Genomic DNA, 21,223 nt, shown 5'->3' on the forward strand with positions numbered 1-21,223 from the left:
ATTTTGATATGGGAAATATAACATCACTTCCTTGTAATCTAGTAATTGCTTTCTACATATACAATTGTATCACCACTTCTAATATAGTTTGCAGAGTAGAAATCATTAAATAATATTTAAATTATTTACTTAAACACAAATTCGTTTCTCCCTTTAGCGATACTAAAGACTTTCTCTTATACATACTTGTGATCAGCAGCAAGTGAAAGCTAAAACTATGAATACCACTACAAGTTCATAAAAAAAAAATCCTATTCTTGTGATTATGGCAGCCTTCATATTAACTAATTATCGCAGCTAAGCAATCTTTTCAGTGTTGTGATCATTTCAATGGCAAGTTTCCATTCATTTACCGTTGCACTCATATCACAATTTTTCATATCAATTTGCAATAGAAGAGGGTCTTTTTGGAAATCTGCTAGAATTCATTGTGAATTATCACAAGGAATATTACTTTGCATACTCTATTAAAAAAATCCATTCAGGGGTTGCCACAACACAATCTTTGCTACTTCTGATGCTAGTATGAAACCATCCCACCTAGGTAAATGCTCTTATTTTAACAGTAATTTTTAAGAATTTATTCTCATTTCACTTAAGAATAAAATTTCCGTTTTATACAGTGTTATACAGTGTTTTTTTTTAATTTGTGAATGATAACTATATAGAATATTTTCAAAACGTACGAATAATCCTACACATTAGGATTTTATTCTGAAGTGATACTTTAGATCAATGATGATTCTAACTTTTTAGCTCCACGACCCCCAATAAGTACAAAAAAATATCTAATGACTATTTCACAACCCCCAAACCCATATCTGATGAAACCTAGTTAAAACTATTAACCTGCATTGATATTGATGGGTATGAACATGCATGTATGAAGTGTACAAACATGAGCAATTTACAGGTTTAACTTGATGTGTACGTGCTTCGTGTAATTTGGTTTGCTTACATAATATTCACTGTGAGAGTCATGTTTGAACATGAATATGATACGTTTGAACAAGCTGTGCTCTCAGCAATGAAAAGGATCAAAATGGATTGCAGAACTCAGTTTAGTTTCGAATGGAGCCTTGGTGACTTTATTTAAGTTTTTAAAAGTATAGTTTCATTGAAAATAATAATAACTGAGGTTTCAGTTTTATCTCGCATAACTCAAAAACGATTGTTCGTAGGATGTTGAAATTTTGCATTTAGGACTTTTGTAATACCTAGTTGTGCACCTTCCCTTTTGGTTGCAATTGACTGCCATTGATTGCAACCAAAAGTGCCCAGAAAAGCCCAAAATCCAAAAAAATTGGATTTTGGATTATTTCTTAACTGCAATAATAATCCCTTATTGAGTGCTTTTCAACAATATATCATAAGTGGTAATTATTTTCATTGGTTCCAGAGTTATAGCCAAATAAAATTTTAATTAATGAAATATTTGGATCTTACAGGGGAAGGCAAATCGGTTCAAACCAGACTTCATCTCCTTTTTTTTTTTTTTATTTAAATATATTGATTTATTAATAATTATTAACCTCTGATTATAAAAAAAAATTGATAAATAATAATTCAATAACAAAAAAAAAAGAAAAAATATTAGAAGTTATTAATGAAATAAAATTTTATGTATTTTTCATTTTATAAAAATGTATATATGTAATTTAATAAGCGTACAAGGAAGTGATGTGGTGTTAATATCAGATGTTTTATATGCATCATCAGATACTATTTTCAGAAAATAATTGTTGTCTTGTATCTCCTTCATTTTGAGGAGACAATGCAGACAATCCAATCTCTCAAGGGATTTTTTATTGTCCTTGAGAGTTCCAATGGCTTTTTTTTTTATTAGTTGCTTTATTCCTGTGAGCCAGTTATTTACGTTAAAAAATTCTATTCGTTATTTTTTTTTATACATATTTGGTTCTTTATGAAGGTTGGTTGGTTGAGCCCCATAGCATAATACAAATGCTGATTATATTATAACTGCCTCAGTTTTAGTTATTCTTTTGTGGGGTGCTTTGAGGATTTAATACAATGTGGAGGGGAGAGTTCCTGTAATGAGATATGAAAAATCTATCTTAAGACATTGTATAATTATTTTTTACTTATTAGGAAATTTAAACGTAATTTTAACTCAAAGAAAATCAAGCAGTGTATTTTTTCTTATCTGCATGTGTAACAATTTTTTACCCAAAAATCAAAATAATGTTTATTTTACATATGATAAAAAGTACGGTTTAGATCTGATGATTGTTTTTTGTTACCGCAATAGAATTCATTTCAGCATCTTAGTAGTTTGAACCAAGAGTATATTTTTACAGATTTTTTGGTGGTATTTTTGTCTTAGCTGATACCGAATTATTGCTTTTATAGTCGTTCTTTTTTTCCTAGTCTCATTAATAGCAACTTTTGAAGGAGGTCGTTTACGATTGCTCCTATTGTTAATTATGTTGAAAAATTGAGCAATGGTCATTACACCAAAATTTCTCTACAATTTTCTTTATTTCAAGTGAATACGACTGAAAATTATGTCACTTAGTATCATAGTATAAAGTGTTTTGATTTACGCACATTTATTACATTTGGAAGAGGCACTAATGGCCAAGATAACCATCCTAGACAAACCACGATTACATCTTAAATATAAATTTTATAAATAAAAAAATTTGGTTATATTAAATTAATCGTTTTCAATATAATTTAAAACAAAAACTTACGTATGTAGTAAAATCAAAGTTTTGTATATCTTTTCCGCAAGAAATAGTTTTTCAATAAATGAGCTTACTATAACTGAAATTAATTATAATAGCTCCAAAAATATGTCTTTTCCGAATAGCCGATAATGTGCTCACTTGGTAAATAAATTACTTTAGTTAATTCAGTTGTTTTACCGTCCAGCGATACGGAAAAAAAGATTTTTTTAAATAATTCGCAAGAATGTACATTCCTACACACTACCGCTACCTGAATCCGAATTTCAATACTTTTAATTCCTGACAATTCAAAAGATAGCAGCAAAAGTTCTCTAGCCAGCTGGCGCATTCTTCAGGTTACAAACGTATAAAAATGAGTTTCTGTCTTCCATGTTTCTAACCTCCGATTCTATACAAAGATGACTCTGATGTCTTTGAAAGATGACAGGTACGTATATTGTAACGTTTATCATCAAATCATTTTGTATTGTATTAATTTTGTTGTTAAAATATAATATAAACTAAACTATTAATGCTTTTCCAACACGTAGAGTTCTGTACAGCTGTGACTTGGCTAAAGTTTCTACGGTTATTTCGTTTATATGTATCCTTCATTGTGTCCAATTGATGTAACAGTGCTTCTAAGAAACTGATGGTTGAAGGACTTTCTAAGACTCAAAATGGCTTGTTGAAACTACAAAATTAAAAAAAAACGACACTGTCGTTTTGCTCGACATAGTTTTACAACATTAATATTTTCTAATGAAAAATTTTTGGTTTTGAGTGAAATATAAAAATGTATTTGCACAGTTTCACTGATCTAAAACCTGTCAGTACTTTATTAACTATTTTCAAATATTTTAATTTTAAGGATATGTCTTTGTGTTTAAATGTTGCATAAATGTGGGTTTATTTTAAGAGAGGTAACATTAAAAAAAAAAAAAAAGTTTAGATTGGAGTTGTGAGAGTGGAAAAGGTATAAACTACACAAATTGATGATTAAAAAAAAGCACTATTATATTACAGCATGTATGAGGTAGATATAAATTTAGTAATTTATGAGCATGCAAGACTGTATTACAGTAAAAATAAATTGTGCAATTTGAAAGGATATAAAACATAAATTAAAAAATATATATATATATTCAAAGGGGTTTGTATGAAAGTACAATAATTGACAGCTCTAAAAAAACGAATTTTATCTTTTGACAGGTCATGTTTTATCTTGAATAAATTTCCTGGGTTGAATAACATTATTATTGCTAGGATATTCTGATATTTTTGAAATAAATTTTGTTAAAAGTAAAACATAAAATACAATTTTGTTTAAACTTTAACTTAATGTACTTTTGTTGTTGATATTAAAAAATTAGTAATTAAATTATTTTAATATTTTTTTAAACCGAGTGTTATATAGTTATTATTGTTAAATAATGTAACGTAGTTTAAATTTTAACTCTTTCATTACCATACATAAAAAATTATAGTTTACACTAATACTTTTGCCCTTTAGATTTGTTTTTTATCATAAATAATGACAATTATATAGATTTTACAAAATGACAAATTAAGTAATATTGTGTAACGTATTTCATTGTATGCCTGTCGTGAGTATATTTTTTGGTAAATTTATGCCATAATTTTATGTTTAAGAATATGCACATTAGGTTGAATTTAATAGCATTTTTATTTGTATGTAACAAAATAATGTGTACTAGTGTTCAGCAATATTTTAATTTTTCATGATCAATAATATGTCGTATCATTTTTCTTATTAAACATAGTTATTGGATTTTGAACTTTTTGGTATTACAGCCATCCACACCTGTCACATTATTGCCAGAAGGTAGCTTTTGTTTGCCATTCATTTCCTCTTATTTAAATTGTATACTTTATGTATATTTAATTTGAAGATAATTATATTTTTTGTAAGTCTGTTTGTATTTTTATTATGATTTCTGTGCATTTTTTTATAATGCCTCTACATAGGTAGCAAGACTGCATTTATTATATTTTGACTTAATAAAAACTTAAGTATTTTAATGGATTAATTTATAGCATTATGTTTTACTACACTCAATGAAACATGCACATGCATATTCTATAATAAAAGTAAACATCAAGAGAAAGGTAACTGAACTGAATACATGGTCAGAAAAACAAAAAAAAATCAATCTGAGAGGTTTAGGAAGTACTGGGAAGAGAAGAAAAAGAAATAAACAGATACAAAGTGTGGTCCATAGTAAGGTTATAGTGGAAAAAATAATTATACATCAGTTTATATTTTGTATTGTGTATTTTCTTTTTTATGAGTGTAAAAACATAGAGGATTCCATTATGTATAAATGAAAATAGAAAAAGTTTCCAGATTTTTTAATGAAAAATCTGATTGGCATTAAACAAAATTAAAGTGATAAATCAGAATCTTGGTTAACATTAAAAAAAAAAAAATTGAAGTCTTAAAACTCATTTTTATTAAAATAACATACATACCAGTGTTACAGACCGGGTATTTCATTTTAATTCAACAAATTTTCAAAAAGTTTATTGCATCACTATTTTTGATTTTGATGATTTTTGGTATATGATAACTACCCCCACCTTCTAGAGGCCAAAAAATATTTTTTTATATTAAAAAATTTTTTTTCTTGAGTAATAGACTATTATCTAACTTGCCAACAAGTAAAAACAGCCATTTTCATCACTTTTTCCATGAGCTGTAGCATTCTTATTTTACATCATACAGAGGTCAAAAATGGCTTTTTGGAAAGAGTAAAAATGGAATGAACTTCATCATATTGTACTCAAAATTCTTTGTTACAAAACCAAATCTTGTAATGTTTACTGATGTTACATTTACAAATTGTTGGTTTTTCAAATTTTGGGCCCAAAATAACTAATGAAGGGCCTAGGGTAACAGGCCTGTTTTTTTCCTTTTAATTCTTATGTACTACTAGTACTTATAAAAAAAATTGTACTGTTACCAAGTGTCCTTCATTTAAAAAAATGGCCGCCAAATCGTAAGATTTTGAAAATGGGGCCCAAAAACCACAGGTGGCAAAAATGTGAAATGGTTACAGCAGTAAGCACATTTTATGTACTTTAAAACCATATAAAATTTATTTTGTTACTCAAAGAGGTTGAAGAGTAATGAAGTCATCAAAACCGCTAAAAACACTGTTCCTTCTAATCATGAACCATAATGTATCCAAAAAATTCACTCCATGTTTTTTTTCAGATAATAATGTAGGCCTACTATACAATTTTTTTTTTTTTTTTTGTCTTCAGTCATTTGACTGGTTTGATGCAGCTCTCCAAGATTCCCTATCTAGTGCTAGTCGTTTCATTTCAGTATACCCTCTACATCCTACATCCCCAACAATTTGTTTTACATACTCCAAACGTGGCCTGCCTACACAATTTCTCCCTTCTACCTGTCCTTCCAATATTAAAGCGACTATTCCAGGATGCCTTAGTATGTGGCCTATAAGTCTGTCTCTTCTTTTAACTATATTTTTCCAAATGCTTCTTTCTTCATCTATTTGCCGCAATACCTCTTCATTTGTCACTTTATCCACCCATCTGATTTTTAACATTCTCCTATAGCACCACATTTCAAAAGCTTCTAATCTTTTCTTCTCAGATACTCCGATTTTCCAAGTTTCACTTCCATATAAAGCGACACTCCAAACATACACTTAATCTTTTCCTGACATTCATCCGTAAAAATCTTTTCCTGACATTTAAATTAATTTTTGATGTAAACAAATTATATTTCTTACTGAAGGCTCATTTAGCTTGTGCTATTCGGCATTTTATATCGCTCCTGCTTCGTCCATCTTTAGTAATTTTACTTCCCAAATAACAAAATTCTTCTACCTCCATAATCTTTTCTCCTCCTATTTTCAGATTCAGCGGTCCATCTTTGTTATTTCTACTACATTTCATTACTTTTGTTTTGTTCTTGTTTATTTTCATGCGATAGTTCTTGCGTAGGACTTCATCTATGCCGTTCATTGTTTCTTCTAAATCCTTTTTACTCTCGGCTAGAATTACTATATCATCAGCAAATCGTAGCATCTTTATCTTTTCACCTTGTACTGTTACTCCGAATCTAAATTGTTCTTTAACATCATTAACTGCTAGTTCCATGTAAAGATTAAAAAGTAACGGAAATAGGGAACATCCTTGTCGGACTCCCTTTCTTATTAGAGCTTCTTTCTTATGTTCTTCAATTGTTATTGTTGCTGTTTGGTTCCTGTACATGTTAGCAATTATTCTTCTATCTCTGTATTTGAACCCTAATTTTTTAAAATGCTGAACATTTTATTCCAGTCTACGTTATCAAAAGCCTTTTCTAGGTCTATAAACGCCAAGTATGTTGGTTTGTTTTTCTTTAATCTTCCTTCTACTATTAATCTGAGGCCTAAAATTGCTTCCCTTGTCCCTATACTTTTCCTGAAACCAAATTGGTCTTCTCCTAACACTTCTTCCACTCTCCTCTCAATTCTTCTGTATAAAATTCTAGTTAAGATTTTTGATGCATGACTAGTTAAACTAATTGTTCTGTATTCTTCACATTTATCTGCCCCTGCTTTCTTTGGTATCATAACTATAACACTTTTTTTGAAGTCTGATGGAAATTCCCCATTTTCATAAATATTACACACCAGTTTGTATAATCTATCAATCGCTTCCTCATCTGCACTGCGCAGTAATTCTACAGGTATTCCGTCTATTCCAGGAGCCTTTCTGCCATTTAAATCTTTTAATGCTCTCTTAAATTCAGATCTCAGTATTGTTTCTCCCATTTCATCCTCTTCAACTTCCTCTTCTTCCTCTATAACACCATTTTCTAATTCATTTCCTCCGTATAACTCTTCAATATATTCCACCCATCTATCGACTTTACCTTTCGTATTATATATTGGTGTACCATCTTTGTTTAACACATTATTAGATTTTAATTTATGCACCCCAAAATTTTCTTTAACTTTCCTGTATGCTCCATCTATTTTACCAATGTTCATTTCTCTTTCCACTTCTGAACACTTTTCTTTAATCCACTCTTCTTTCACCAGTTTGCACTTCCTGTTTATAGCATTTCTTAATTTCCGATAGTTCCTTTTACTTTCTTCATAACTAGCATTCTTATATTTTCTACGTTCATCCATCAGCTGCAATATATCGTCTGAAACCCAAGGTTTTCTACCGGTTCTCTTTATTCCGCCTAAGTTTGCTTCTGCTGATTTAAGAATTTCCTTTTTAACATTCTCCCATTCTTCTTCTACATTTTCTACCTTATCTTTTTTACTCAGACCTCTTGCGATGTCCTCCTCAAAAATCTTCTTTACCTCCTCTTTCTCAAGCTTCTCTAAATTCCACCGATTCATCTGACACCTTTTCTTCAGGTTTTTAAACCCCAATCTACATTTCATTATCACCAAATTATGGTCGCTATCAATGTCTGCTCCAGGGTAAGTTTTGCAGTCAACGAGTTGATTTCTAAATCTTTGCTTAACCATGATATAATCTATCTGATACCTTCCAGTATCGCCTGGCTTTTTCCAAGTGTATATTCTTCTATTATGATTTTTAAATTGGGTGTTGGCAATTACTAAATTATAATTCGTGCAAAATTCTATAAGTCGGTCCCCTCTTTCATTCCTTTTGCCCAGCCCGTATTCACCCACTATATTTCCTTCCTTGCCTTTTCCAATGCTTGCATTCCAATCTCCAACTATTATTAAATTTTCATCTCCTTTTACGTGTTTAATTGCTTCATCAATCTCTTCGTATACACACTCTACCTCATCATCATCATGGGCGCTTGTAGGCATATAGACGTTAACAATCGTTGTCGGTTTAGGTTTTGATTTTATCCTTATTACAATGATTCTATCGCTATGCGTTTTGAAATACTCCACTCTCCTCCCTATCTTCTTGTTCATCACGAAACCTACTCCTGCCTGCCCATTATTTGACGTTGAGTTAATTACTCTAAAATCACCTGACCAAAAGTCGCCTTCCTCTTCCCACCGAACCTCACTAATTCCTACTATATCCACATTTGTCCTACCCATTTCCCTTTTTAAATTTTCTAGCCTACCAACCTTTTTCAAGCTTCTAACATTCCACGCTCCGACTCGTAGAATGTTAATTTTTAATTTTCTGGTGACCCCTTCCTTAGTAGTCCCCACCCGGAGATCCGAACGGGGGACTATTTTACCTCCGGAATATTTTACCAAGGAAGGCGCCTCCATTATTGCTATGTGAAAATGCAGAGAGCCACATTTTCTTGGAAAAAAAAGCAGCTGTAGTTTTCCATTGCTTTCAGCTGCGCAGTACTCGGAGGACTGAGTGATGTTGATACGGCCGTTTAAGTCGTCCTGACTCACGCCCCTAACAACTACTGAAAGAGCTGCTGCCCTCTTTCAGGAATCATTCCTTAGTCTGGCTCTCAACAGATACCTCTCCGATATGGTTGCACCTTCGGTCCAGCTACTCTGTATCCCTGAGCACTCAAGCCCCCTCACCAACGGCAAGGTCTCATGATTCATAGAGGAGGCTACTATACAAAATATTTTGATATGTCTATAATGAGATAGCTTATATTCTAGATAGTTTATTACTTAAAGTATGACTCGCACACTCAAACTCATGTTTGAACACGAAAGTGAATAGACATGAGTGCTTGTGTAATCCTGAATGTAAACATTGTAGAAGGCTCAGTTACTGTTTTGATTGCAGTGTGATATGTTTTATTGTTGCTAGTGTTAATACTGTGGTTAGGTAATGTACACTTGTAATAAAGTAATTTTATTAGCAGTGAACTTCTCTTTTATGTGATATCTTTTATTTTTAATTTTATTAATTAGAGGAATTTTTATTTTAGCTGTAGAAAAACTGGGATAAGACAAAGTGAGGTACAGTTGGTAGTTTTATAATTTATACTAACTGCATTGTTATTGTAAGAACCCGTGCATTTTATAAAAACTGATTATGGAGTATTCAATAAAGCTTGTTTAGCATTTGGCATTTCCCTCCTTTAAGGTTAAAAAATTATTGCAAAGGAACCAATTTAAAAAAAAAAAATTACAAAAATAGCCAATTCAGTTACCAGTAAATTAAAAGATTCCTTGGATTTAAATATCTCTAGAGAAGAAACCAGTTTAGTACCACAAAATTATGCTGATTTAGATAGGGAATATGAAGAATTAATAATTAAAATAAAGGATAAAATGAAAATGGTTACATCAACTCAGGAAAAAATTAATATTTTATGTTTATTACCAAGCAGCTGGAGCATTCAAAAAATTCAAAGTGAATTTAGTGTTAGTCAGTATTTAGCCCACAATCCAAAAATTAATTATAACAAGTGAAATTTTGCCACAAATCGGCAAAAAGAAAACCCAGTCTGGTAATTGATGGAAATGTTATTAAATGTGTCCCAAGATTTTTACCAGAATAATTAGCACAGTCGAATAATGCCAGGCAAGAAAGATTGTGTGTCTGTAAGACAAGCAGACGGGAAGAAAATTAATATTCAACAAAGTCCTATCTTATGTAACTTAAAAGAATTGTACACAGCCTTCAAAGAAAAACATAATATAAAAATTGGTTTTTCAAAATTTTATGATTTAAGACCTAAATTTTGTGTTCTGGCTGGTGGGTCAGCTACTCACTCTGTGTGTCGCCCACCAAAGTGTAAAACTGCGTTATCTGCTCTAAAAATGAAATTTTATTATAAAATTCTCCTTTCAACCATGATATGTGATGTAGAAGATGTAATGTGCATGCTGTCACAGTGTGATAAATGTCCAGGCACTAATGAAATGCTCAGATTACTGCAAGAGAGCTGGGATGATTTTGATTATGAAATTATCTTCAAACAGTGGGTTTCTGTTGACTGTTGTGAACTATATATATTCTTCCACATATTCATACACATATTCTTCCATTTCAAGAATACTTAAATAAACTTATTGAAAATTTAAATAATCTAAAAAGGCATCATTTTGTTGCAATGAAACAAGCTAATTTCCTGAACATTGAAAAGGAAAACTTGTTGGAGGGTGAATGCATTGTAATGGGAGACTTCTCTCAAAATTTTCCTTTTGTGATACAGAATGAAGTCCAGCCATATTACTCAGTGAAGTGAATAAACTATGCTTCTTACTTTAAAGAAAATACTGGTCAAGTAAAGTAAACCCTTGAGACTAAGTGAATAACCTTTTACTAATAGTTATAAGTAAACACTTGTAACATTTGTAGTTGTCAGAGTATTTGCGAGTAGTTTTCCCATTTTGCTTTTACTTATCCAGTATTCTCTTTACTTATCAAGTAAACACTTATACGATTCATATCCTGTACATCATCATGTTCACTTTTGTCAATACATCAAATGTTTCTCATGTTTTAATCAATCCAGCACCGTTTGCATGCCAGTCTTTTAGCAAACATCATGTCTAGTGAAGAGACTAATTTCGAAGTACAAGAACCAGTAGAGCCATCTGCGTCAGAAAGTAGCAGAATGTATTTGGTAAATATTCTTAAAGACAACACCGTTGTTTTAGACCGGTCTATGAGTTCTAAAAGAATTGCTGCCAAAGAAAAAGCATAGAACACTATTCAGACGGAATATCAGAAAAGTGTGGGGAAGTCAATTACAGTAGAAAAACTAAAAAAAATGTTAAATAACATGAAAACAGACCTTAAAAAAAAAACTGACAAAAATAAAAGGGAATAGAGCAGTGAAATTACTAAAATGGGAATCAAACCTCCTTGAGTTACTTGAATTTCAAGAAAATCCTGTATTGCATCAGATACCAGGAACAACCAATGTAGGAATTGAAAATAGGATTCAAGAAGATACCCCAATTCAGCCTAACAAAATCGCTAACAAGTCAGCAGACGAAAATCATTCAAAATCAGGACAGCTTGAAAAGTGTAAAAAAGAGAGACAACATTGGGACACTGATGAAACAGCCGATCTATCAACCGCTGATCTTCAACGACTCGTTCTCAATGAGCAGCTGAAACTTGCAAGAATGCAGATAAAGAGAGAGGAAATAAAAATTAAGGCAGAGGAGACAAAACTGGAACAAGAAAAAATTAAATTACGTCAGCTGCAATCATCTTCAACAGAACGGTGCGAAGTTAATGAAGAGAACAGAGATTTTGATCCGAGCCAATACATATTTTTGAAGTAATCCTTATTTTGTATTTGTAAGCCTTAATAAAATAAAAACCTATCACTTCAAAATAAAAATATTAAAAATCCATTTATACTTGCGGGGGCCGCATGCGTATTGTGTTAACACATGCTCATTCATTAGCGTGCGCACATGCAGGCACACACACCAGTATAAAATAGAAATATCCAGTATAAATGATTAATTTTGTTTTTTCTATTATACTGATTTTTCTCTTTATTTATTTTTCAACTGTTATTTATACTTATTACATTTTTTATGTACAAAATGAGGTAAGGAAAAGGGTAACAAATTTATAATAATAATAAATTTTATTAAAGTTTTTAATAAATGATAAATATAAAAAAATGGTAAAATGATAAGGAGTTTATTCCAAATCAATTTTCCAACAACAAAGCCATGATTTCATTTCTTCTTGCCTGCCCTCTGAGACGAATTCCATCCTCTTCAAGTTCTTCATTTTCATCCTCTTCTCTTTCATAATTGATATTTTCTTCTAACTCATAATATTTGTCATTTAAATGTTTCGCAACATTGTGTAAAACAGAACATGCCACAAATACTTTCGGAAATTTTCCCAATTTTACACGAACAAGATTCACCAATATCGGGAACCGTTTCTTAAGTTGACCAAAAATGCGTTCAATAACAACTCTTTCTTTAAAATGTTGTTTATTGAACACTTCTTCCTGCCTGTTTCCCGCTGGTTTAAAAGGTGTTATTAATCATGGGGCAATTCCGTACCCACTGTCTCCCAAAAGGCATACCGTACCATTAAATTTAGCCATGGTTTGGCAAACACTGTCATGGGAGCTACCCGGCCAAGAAGCATCAATGCTAGTGATTTTTTCACATGTTACCTGAATGTTGATGCTGGAATACTTCTTACGGTTTATGTAACAGTCTCCGTAGTGTGCTGGTTTATTTATTTCTAAGTGCGTGCAATCCACAGCACGTATTAACGCTTGGCATTTTAAAGAGAGAACTCCATTTTCTCTTGGCTTCATTTAACTCATGAGCATTCTGTGGAAAGTGAATCCACTCCGATGCTTTTTCATTTATTTTGTTCAGAACGTAATCGAAAGTTTTGCATACTGTAGAACGGTGAATCCCGAAGTCTTCACTGACACCGTTTTGAAATCCAGGGTCTGATAAGTGCCGCAAAAATTCTTCCATCTTCTGTTGCGATGACAGAACACCTACTCCTTTTCATTACTTTCTTCCAATAAAAGCGTTGGTCAAAAATTCAACTGATTCTTTTGTAAAAGGAATTAGATCTTCATATCTTCTTTGACTCAATGCTCACCTTTGTAAGTTTTTGGTTGACGAATGTTGACAAAGGCAGCCATACCAAGTATAAAAAATTAAATGAAAGTTTGATAAGGTTACTAAATAGCTACCTTGAAATTCTACCAGTAAATACTTGAATACGCTTCCGAACTTAGGATTTTATTCACTTGTTTTAAGTAAAGTCTAACCGGAATCAGTAATTGCGTGTAGTTGCAAGTAAACGCTTGATAAGTAAAGGTTATTCACTTCCCTGTTTTACAAGTAAAGAGAATACTTTGGTATTTGGTTTACCGTTGTTTATTCACAGAACTGCAAGTAAACACTTGTATAATTGCAAGTAAAAGTAAATACTGGTTTTTATTCACTTCACTAACTGTTCTAAAACTTATGCCACAGTACATCCATTTCTCCTATATTTTAAAAAAGAAGGAACATTACAAAGCCAAAGCTACTGTGTGATTAGTGAATACTTGCAGCACAATGCTACATTGTTCTGCTTCCAAAAGCAAGTTATAAATAAAGTAAAAACACTGTTACCACAAGTTAAACAATTTTTTTATTTTACTGATGGCTCCTTAGCCCAATATAAAACAAAAAAAATTCATAAATTTGTGCTATCATCATCAAGATTTTGAAATTGCAGCTGAAAGGCATTTTTTTTGCCTCATCACATGGAAAAAGGACCATGTGATGGTATTGGTGAAACTGTAAAAAAGACTGTGACTAAAGCAAGCCTTTGAAGGGCAGTCAACAATCAAATTGTTACACTTTCTGAAGTGTACAATTGTTGCAACGATAATATTAAAAATATAATATTTATTTTTTGCTCTAATAAAGCTGTTTAAAAGAGTGAAGAATACCTCAGTTCTCATTATCAGGTACTCACAACAATTCCAGAAACAAGAATCTTTCACAGTTATGTTCAAATAAGTCAGAAATGCATTCTGAAAATCCGGACAACCTCTGAATTGGAAACATTTACATTAGTATCGGTACACAAGCACATTAATGTATGTGATTGCTTTATAGGTTTACCAAAGCCAAAATGTAAAAATAATGTCTGCTGCGTATATAATGGCAAGTGGTGGTTAGACGAAGTCATTGAAGTAAAAATTCATGAAAATGAAGAGGAATATCGAATACACTTTTTCCATCTGCAGGGTCCTGGTACTTTCATTCAAGAAATTGAGGGATAATCAAATATGGGTTCAACTGGAAAATATTTTAAATATTCTCGCACCTTCAGAGCTTTTTTATCAACTACCGTAAGAAGACACAACATTACACCAAAGATGAATGAGGACTTATGTTATTTAAGTTTGTTATCAAAAGTGCAAGATTTATTCATAACTTCTATTAGCAGGAGTAAAATAAGGTAAAAACGAATTGAACAACTTGTTAATGTATTTGAATTGTTAATCATTTTGTAATTATTATTTATCATTCTGTAACTGACTATTTATCATTTTGTAATTGACTATTTATTAATTATCAGTTTATTCAGTATTTTTGGGTACATCGTTTATGGTTAGAAGGAACTATGTTTTTAGCAGTTTTGTCAATCCCTCTGAGTAACAAAATAGATTTTATATGGTTTTAAAGTAAATAAAAAGTGCTTACTGCTGTAAACATTTCAGACTTTCGCCAGCTGTCCCACATATGGTTTTTGGGCCCAAAAAATGAGACATTTTCAAAATCTTATGATTTGGTGGCTATTTTTTTTTAATGAAGAACATAAGCCCTTCTATATTTATTTTGGTTCCAAAATTTGAAAAAATAATTTGTAAATGTAACTTCAGTAAACATTACAAAATGAATTTTGAGTACACTAAGATGAAGTTCCATCTTTACTTTTAACAAAAAGCCATTTTGACCTCTGTATAATTTAAAATAAGAATGCTACATCTTATGGAAAAAGTGATGATAATGGCTGTTTTTACTTATTGGCAAGTTAGAAAAAGGCTTATTACTCAAGAAAAAAATTTTTTTTAAATATAAAAAAATATTTTTTTGCCACTACAAGGTGGGTGGGTAGTTATCATGTACCAAATATTATCAAAATCAAAAATAGTAATGCTCTGATCATTTGTTGAATTAAAATGGAATACATCAGACTGAATTACAATAATCAGTCAAACATTTTTAGTCACTTTTAAATTCAGACTAGTCTTTATTACCGAAATATTAACTTGCCGATATAAAACTTTAACATTTGAATAACAGTTGTGTAATTTTGTATTGGATTTTTTTAGATTTGTAAACAATTAAGTAAGAGGGGTATAAAATAGAAAGTAAAAAATTAGCCTGTGTGATTGGGGGAAGGTCACTCATTAGACTAAGTAAATGAGTGTCACTACTCATTTGGTACCAACAGGATTAATTATAAAGTATTATATGAAGTGAAGCTTCATATTGATGTTGTGCTGGTCTATATATTAATTGCTTTTTTTATTTTATCTATTGTAGAGAGTTGAATCCAAAAGATGTGGCAATTATTCGAGAAGTTTATGATAGTGAAAATGCACATGAGGCATTTGGAGATGAGTTAGAACGTGCTTTAGAGGCAGGCTGTGAAATTATAATTATAGAACCTTCAAGGCTTGGAGATGAAACTGCACGCTGGATTTCTGTTGGGAATTGTTTACATAAGACTGCTGCATTATCTGGAATAGCAACAATTGTAACAGGTGATAATAAATTTAAATAATAATTGATTGTGGTAACTGAATAAATATAGTTTTAGTGTTTTTTTAAATATAAAATAAATATTGTCCCGTACTTTAACCAGCATGTCTGGAGTAATGGAAGTGACAGCTGCTTCAATCCTGTCTCAGATTGGGTGGAGGCACATACACAAAGATCCTTTATAAAATCCCAAAGGAAAAAAGTCACATGGGATCAGATCAGGTGACCTTGGAGGCTATTTCTGTTACTGGGTCTATGCCAACTGAGTCATGGGGTAAACATCATTCAACCAATTCCATACAGAGTTATGCCAGTGGTGGAAACATACCACCTTGTTGCCAAATAAAATTTTCTCGTCCATCTTAGAATTTAGTAAAAAGCCATGTAGGCAGCACATCCAAATAAGCAACTCCTGTTATGCTTGCTTCAGTTTGAAAGAACAGTTTGTAAACTTGCCGTCAGGATATTTACACAGAAAACATTTTCTTTTTTGGAATTCCTTTCACATTGTAAGAGTTGATGGGGATTTTCTGACCCCTAGATACAATTATGCGTTAACTTTTCCACTAGGATGAAATGTTGATTCATCACAACACAATATGACCAAGAAAGTTCTTCATGCTGCAACATTTTGATTGCAAAGTCGGCATGTAGTGTAGTCTATAGCTTTAAAGTCTGTACCAGTTTCGTAAACAGTATGTGACATATGTAAACATTTCCTTAAAACATTCTACACTGTCAATACCAGCATTGCTAGTTTGCAGCTAGCTTTCCTGGCATTTTTTTTAGGACTATGCAGGAAAGACTTTCTGATATGTACATAATTTTCTTCGGACACCCTCAGTCATCCCATATTCTTCCCTTTACACAGGCATCTGGCAGTTCCAAACTGATTATGCCATTAATGAATGTTATTGTTTCTATCTCAACTTTATTGTCACAGAAGATCACAATTAAACTTTCTACAGAATGCACATTAAACTGCAATTAAAGATTCATATTTAGTTTACTGCAAAACACAGAAGGCTCTATTCAGGAGTTGCTATCTGTACTAGTGGCACTGAAGTGGAAAGATAAGGAATCAATGTATGGCCATGCATGCAACTAAAATTGTCATTTTTTCTCTCCAATTCTAACTGTAAATCACCTCATCCAAGAGATATAACAAATTAAAAACCCCGATAATCTTTTATACACCCAGTATAAGTGAAGAATATGTTTATAGTATTTTTAAGTATTTGGTTATTGATTTTCCTCAAACATTTGATATGATATTACCCCTTATTATTATTATAATATTGTTTAACTTTAATCAAATCTTAATGGATCCACCTTAGCAGTAAATATAAGAAAGATACTCATACATTTTTTAATTCATTTTCAAGTGTGACACATTTTTATAGGAAGATTGTAGGTAAATTGTTAAAGTGTACATAGTGGTACATTTGTAACTGCATGGAGCTCACGTTGATTGACAGTTCTCAAATTAACATAGACGTAAAGCAAAGGTGTGCTTAAAGTTGCTGTTTATCACTGACATTATTTCATCAATTGTGTTAATTTTAATTAGAATATAGAATTGCTGGATTGTGTAAATCCAACAATTCAACATTGTGTAGTTAGTTTCACAGATTTATCTTACACAAAATTATTAATGATTACATATGTAATTATTATTGTGAAACTTGAGTTAGTAGTTATTCAAAAAATCTAAAATTTAGTATTCAGAATTTTTAACTCAGCAATAAATTAAAAATATGGTGCAATGGAAAAAAAAAGTTGAAACAATTATAAACACTTAACATAATTCTGATTCTTTCAAGCTCCATTAAAAAAAAAAAAAAATTAAATCAAACGCCAACTTTCTAGTATAGTCTCTAGATGAATTGTTTTGCTATCGGATCACATGATGTGTGAAGCTTCTGTGTTTCTTCATAATTTTTTCAGTGTGAAATTATAAAAAACATATTTTAATTATGAAAAATAGTGTATTTTATAAGAAGAAAATTTAGCTTTGTATAAAACTCTTTTTCGAGTAAAAAACATTATTAAAACATTTTTAATATAAAAATTCATAATATTTGGTTGATATTAATGTTTACTTTTTGATGCAACTTTATTTACTGTACAGTCTTGATGCCTCCATTACTTTGTTTCAGAGATTGTATTGTAAGGTGGAAATGTTTATTTCATCTGAATGTAAAATATAATAATTTCTAAGGTAGATGTAAAAATGCAAAGCTAATTGCATGGTTTGGATTACTGATTAGTAGTATTTCTGATGCATATAGTATGAAATTTTTTTGTCTAGTTACACAATAAATTCTCATGTGATGATATAATTTGTTATATTTAAAACAAAGTAAAGCATATTTTTTCATTATGAAGAATCTTAATAAAACATTAGATTACCATAATTATTTAACATGTTTACATATTTCCTTTATTTGTATATTGAGCTGTTTCAAGAAGACACAATGACTTTCAGGATACAAAAATGGGCTGTCAGATTATTGTTTCACTCATGAATATGAATATCATATTAACCAATATCTTGTGTAGGAAAAAGGTAGGCCTATGGCCCGCCACGAAAACATTTCATTACACATAATTTTGTGAAATGTTTTTGCCAGTTGTAACTAAATAATGTTTGCGAATATAGCTTACTAACAAATTACAACGAAAAACTTCAAAATACTGAACATTTTTAGCTGTTTCTTAAGTTGTGATTTTTTAACACAGCTCTAACCCCCAATGTTTCTCTTTTTTATCCCCAAAACACAAATATAATTTTACATAAATTGTTTGCATCAAGAAGTACAGATCTTTCAAATGAATTTATCATTCAAGAAGTATAAAACGTTCAAATTAATGAATTGTTCGTGTGATGTGCATAGCCACCCAGCGCACCACCATTGGTCTGTTCTTCACCAGTAGCAGCTAAAACAATTGTTGTGAGCACATATAACAAACAGACCCACTCATGATCCTTTTTTATGGGAAAGAAATTAAACATTATAACTTTTGTCGTTTATTTTTAATATTGCAATACATACATATATCAAATATGAAGTGTTCTCTTAAATACTCAAAATACTTCGTTGTATAAGAAAGATTCTTGAATAAATTACAATCGCATTTAAAGATGTAATTAAGCTCTTCATTTAAAACTGAGTTAAAAGAATTTTTTTCATATAGTAATTCACCTACCCTTGTCGATATGATATTTATGTGCCAGTTTGATAAAATATTTTTTTAATATAATTTACGTTTATGGAGAGGAACAGTTTGAATTTTATTTGAATAAATGGGAAGGAGATTGTAAGAGGTGATCTGAAAAATCTAGTATTAGATTTATTTGGTTTAAATCAAAATTTTGTATTTTCTAAACAGTTTATGATTTGTAATATTTGGTTTAATTTTGAATTACTAGGTTTAGTTTTAGAAAAAATGATTGGAATCACTTAATTTCAATCTATTGTTGAAACAATTTTGTTGCGTCTAGATGCTTAAATGAAAATTAATTTTATAAAATGTATGCAAATTCAGTTGTTCACTAAACTGATAAATAAACAACTTATGTTAAAAATTTATCTCACTTGGTTAACTTTTCATGGTACTTCAAATACTGTTATGACAGTTTTTGAAATTTGAATATTTATTTCATATTCTGATTTGTCTTAAATCCTTCTTAGCTATTGTAAAATTTTTTCATTAACTATTAGAGGTTGGTCAAATTAATTTTTTTTTTTTTTGCAGGACTTGTTTGGCCAGATAAACCATTTACCTACACACCACTTGGTATAGTATCATTTTTCTGTACTGGAATATATGATATATCATGGCAATTTGATCCATGTTGTCAGTATCAAGTGAACAAAAAAACTGATATACTTGCTAAGCTACCTGTTTATAGCAATCTTACATCTTCTTCACCGGTTGTATTAATTAGAAAGAGTGATTTTCGAAGGAAATTACTTCATACATGTATCACATTAGCGTCAACTCTATTTTGTGTATGGAAACTTTATATTGTATATAATAAGTGACGCCAGATAAATAAGTTTTAATTGAATTATAAACGAACAATTAAAATATGAATGTTGTTAATTAATAGCCTGTGTTATTACATACACATAAATATAGCCTATTCTTATATGGTATAAATCTTATATAAAAAGAAATGATTTTAGCTATATTTTTTCAAATGGCTATTAAAATGTTAATACCTGAAAGTGATATTTTACATACACATAAATATAGCCTATTCTTATATGGTATAAATCTTATATAAAAAGAAATGATTTTAGCTATATTTTTTCAAATGGCTATTAAAATGTTAATACCTGAAAGTGATATTTTTACGTATATAAAATATATTTACGTATATAAAATATATTTTTCTCAGAAAGTGTAAGTAAGAAAATAAGTCAGTATTTCAAAATGTGTAAAAAAAAAAATACTGATTGAGTCATGTATTTAAAATTTAATCTCCTTTTTTATAATTATTTAATTTATTTATTATATTTAATTGAAAATCAGAGTAAATTATTTTGTTATTAGTTTTAAAAATATTTATTTTAAAGCAAAATAATTTGTTGTTTATGATTCACACTGTATGTACCTTTAATTTAAAAGAGTAATCTACGTTTTCTTTTTGTAGTTATCAGATAAACATAAATATAAGTATTTTCTGTTGGCATGGTTTGTTGCAATGTGTAATTTAATTTGATAAATATTATTTAATAATAAACATTTTTATATTTAAAAAAAAAATTCTTTACTGCATTTATTTTCTTCAAAATTGTGTTTTTTAGAGCACAATAACAAGAACAAAAGAAGTGTATCTTTTAAAATGTTGTATACATACTCACACACATATTACTTTAGTCCATTTTGTGTAATTGAACTTCTTTCTCCATGCTAAATGCCCAGTTCTATGTGGGTATTTCTGATAATAATTTTTCATTAGTCACATTTCCGTAGACTAAAAAATAATTTTTTTTTTTGTCATTTGACTAGTGCTATTCTATATTCTTTCTTAACATTCCTTTGCTATTCTTTTATATTTTTGGGCTTAACTTTTAACTTTCTAATCTAATCTTTGCCTCTTTGCAGTATTCTAATTATTTAATAATTAAAATAAAAAGGCGCTGAATAATGTCCAAGTTGAAGTTTTATGCTGTGCTATTTTTCGATTGCTGTTAACTCAGAGCCAAAATAATAGAATCACTTTGCCTTTTTTATTACTGGCCTTCTGAGTATATTAACAATTAGTTTATATTGCCAATAATGTAACACTTTCAGGGAGAAAGATAATCACATAACACAGAAACAAACATT

General features: G+C 30.4%; 1 protein-coding gene across 2 annotated transcripts; it reads left to right on the plus strand.

Annotated features, from left to right (window-relative positions):
- Positions 1-2,978: 2,978 nt before the first annotated feature.
- Positions 2,979-21,109, plus strand: Pmi (Transmembrane protein Pmi). 2 transcript variants are annotated; one of them, XM_075364279.1, is made up of 3 exons: positions 2,979-3,138; positions 15,662-15,882; positions 19,640-21,109. In XM_075364279.1, exons 1-3 carry the CDS (start codon positions 3,110-3,112, stop codon positions 19,927-19,929), a joined length of 540 nt encoding a protein of 179 aa, XP_075220394.1. In that variant the 5' UTR covers positions 2,979-3,109; the 3' UTR covers positions 19,930-21,109. The 2 variants fall into 2 exon arrangements, with proteins under 2 accessions (XP_075220394.1, XP_075220393.1); XM_075364278.1 differs by lacking the exon at positions 2,979-3,138 and adding an exon at positions 14,259-14,570.
- Positions 21,110-21,223: the final 114 nt, after the last annotated feature.

This window comes from Lycorma delicatula, chromosome 4, assembly GCF_047948215.1.
Source record: "Lycorma delicatula isolate Av1 chromosome 4, ASM4794821v1, whole genome shotgun sequence".
NCBI lineage: Eukaryota > Metazoa > Arthropoda > Insecta > Hemiptera > Fulgoridae > Lycorma > Lycorma delicatula.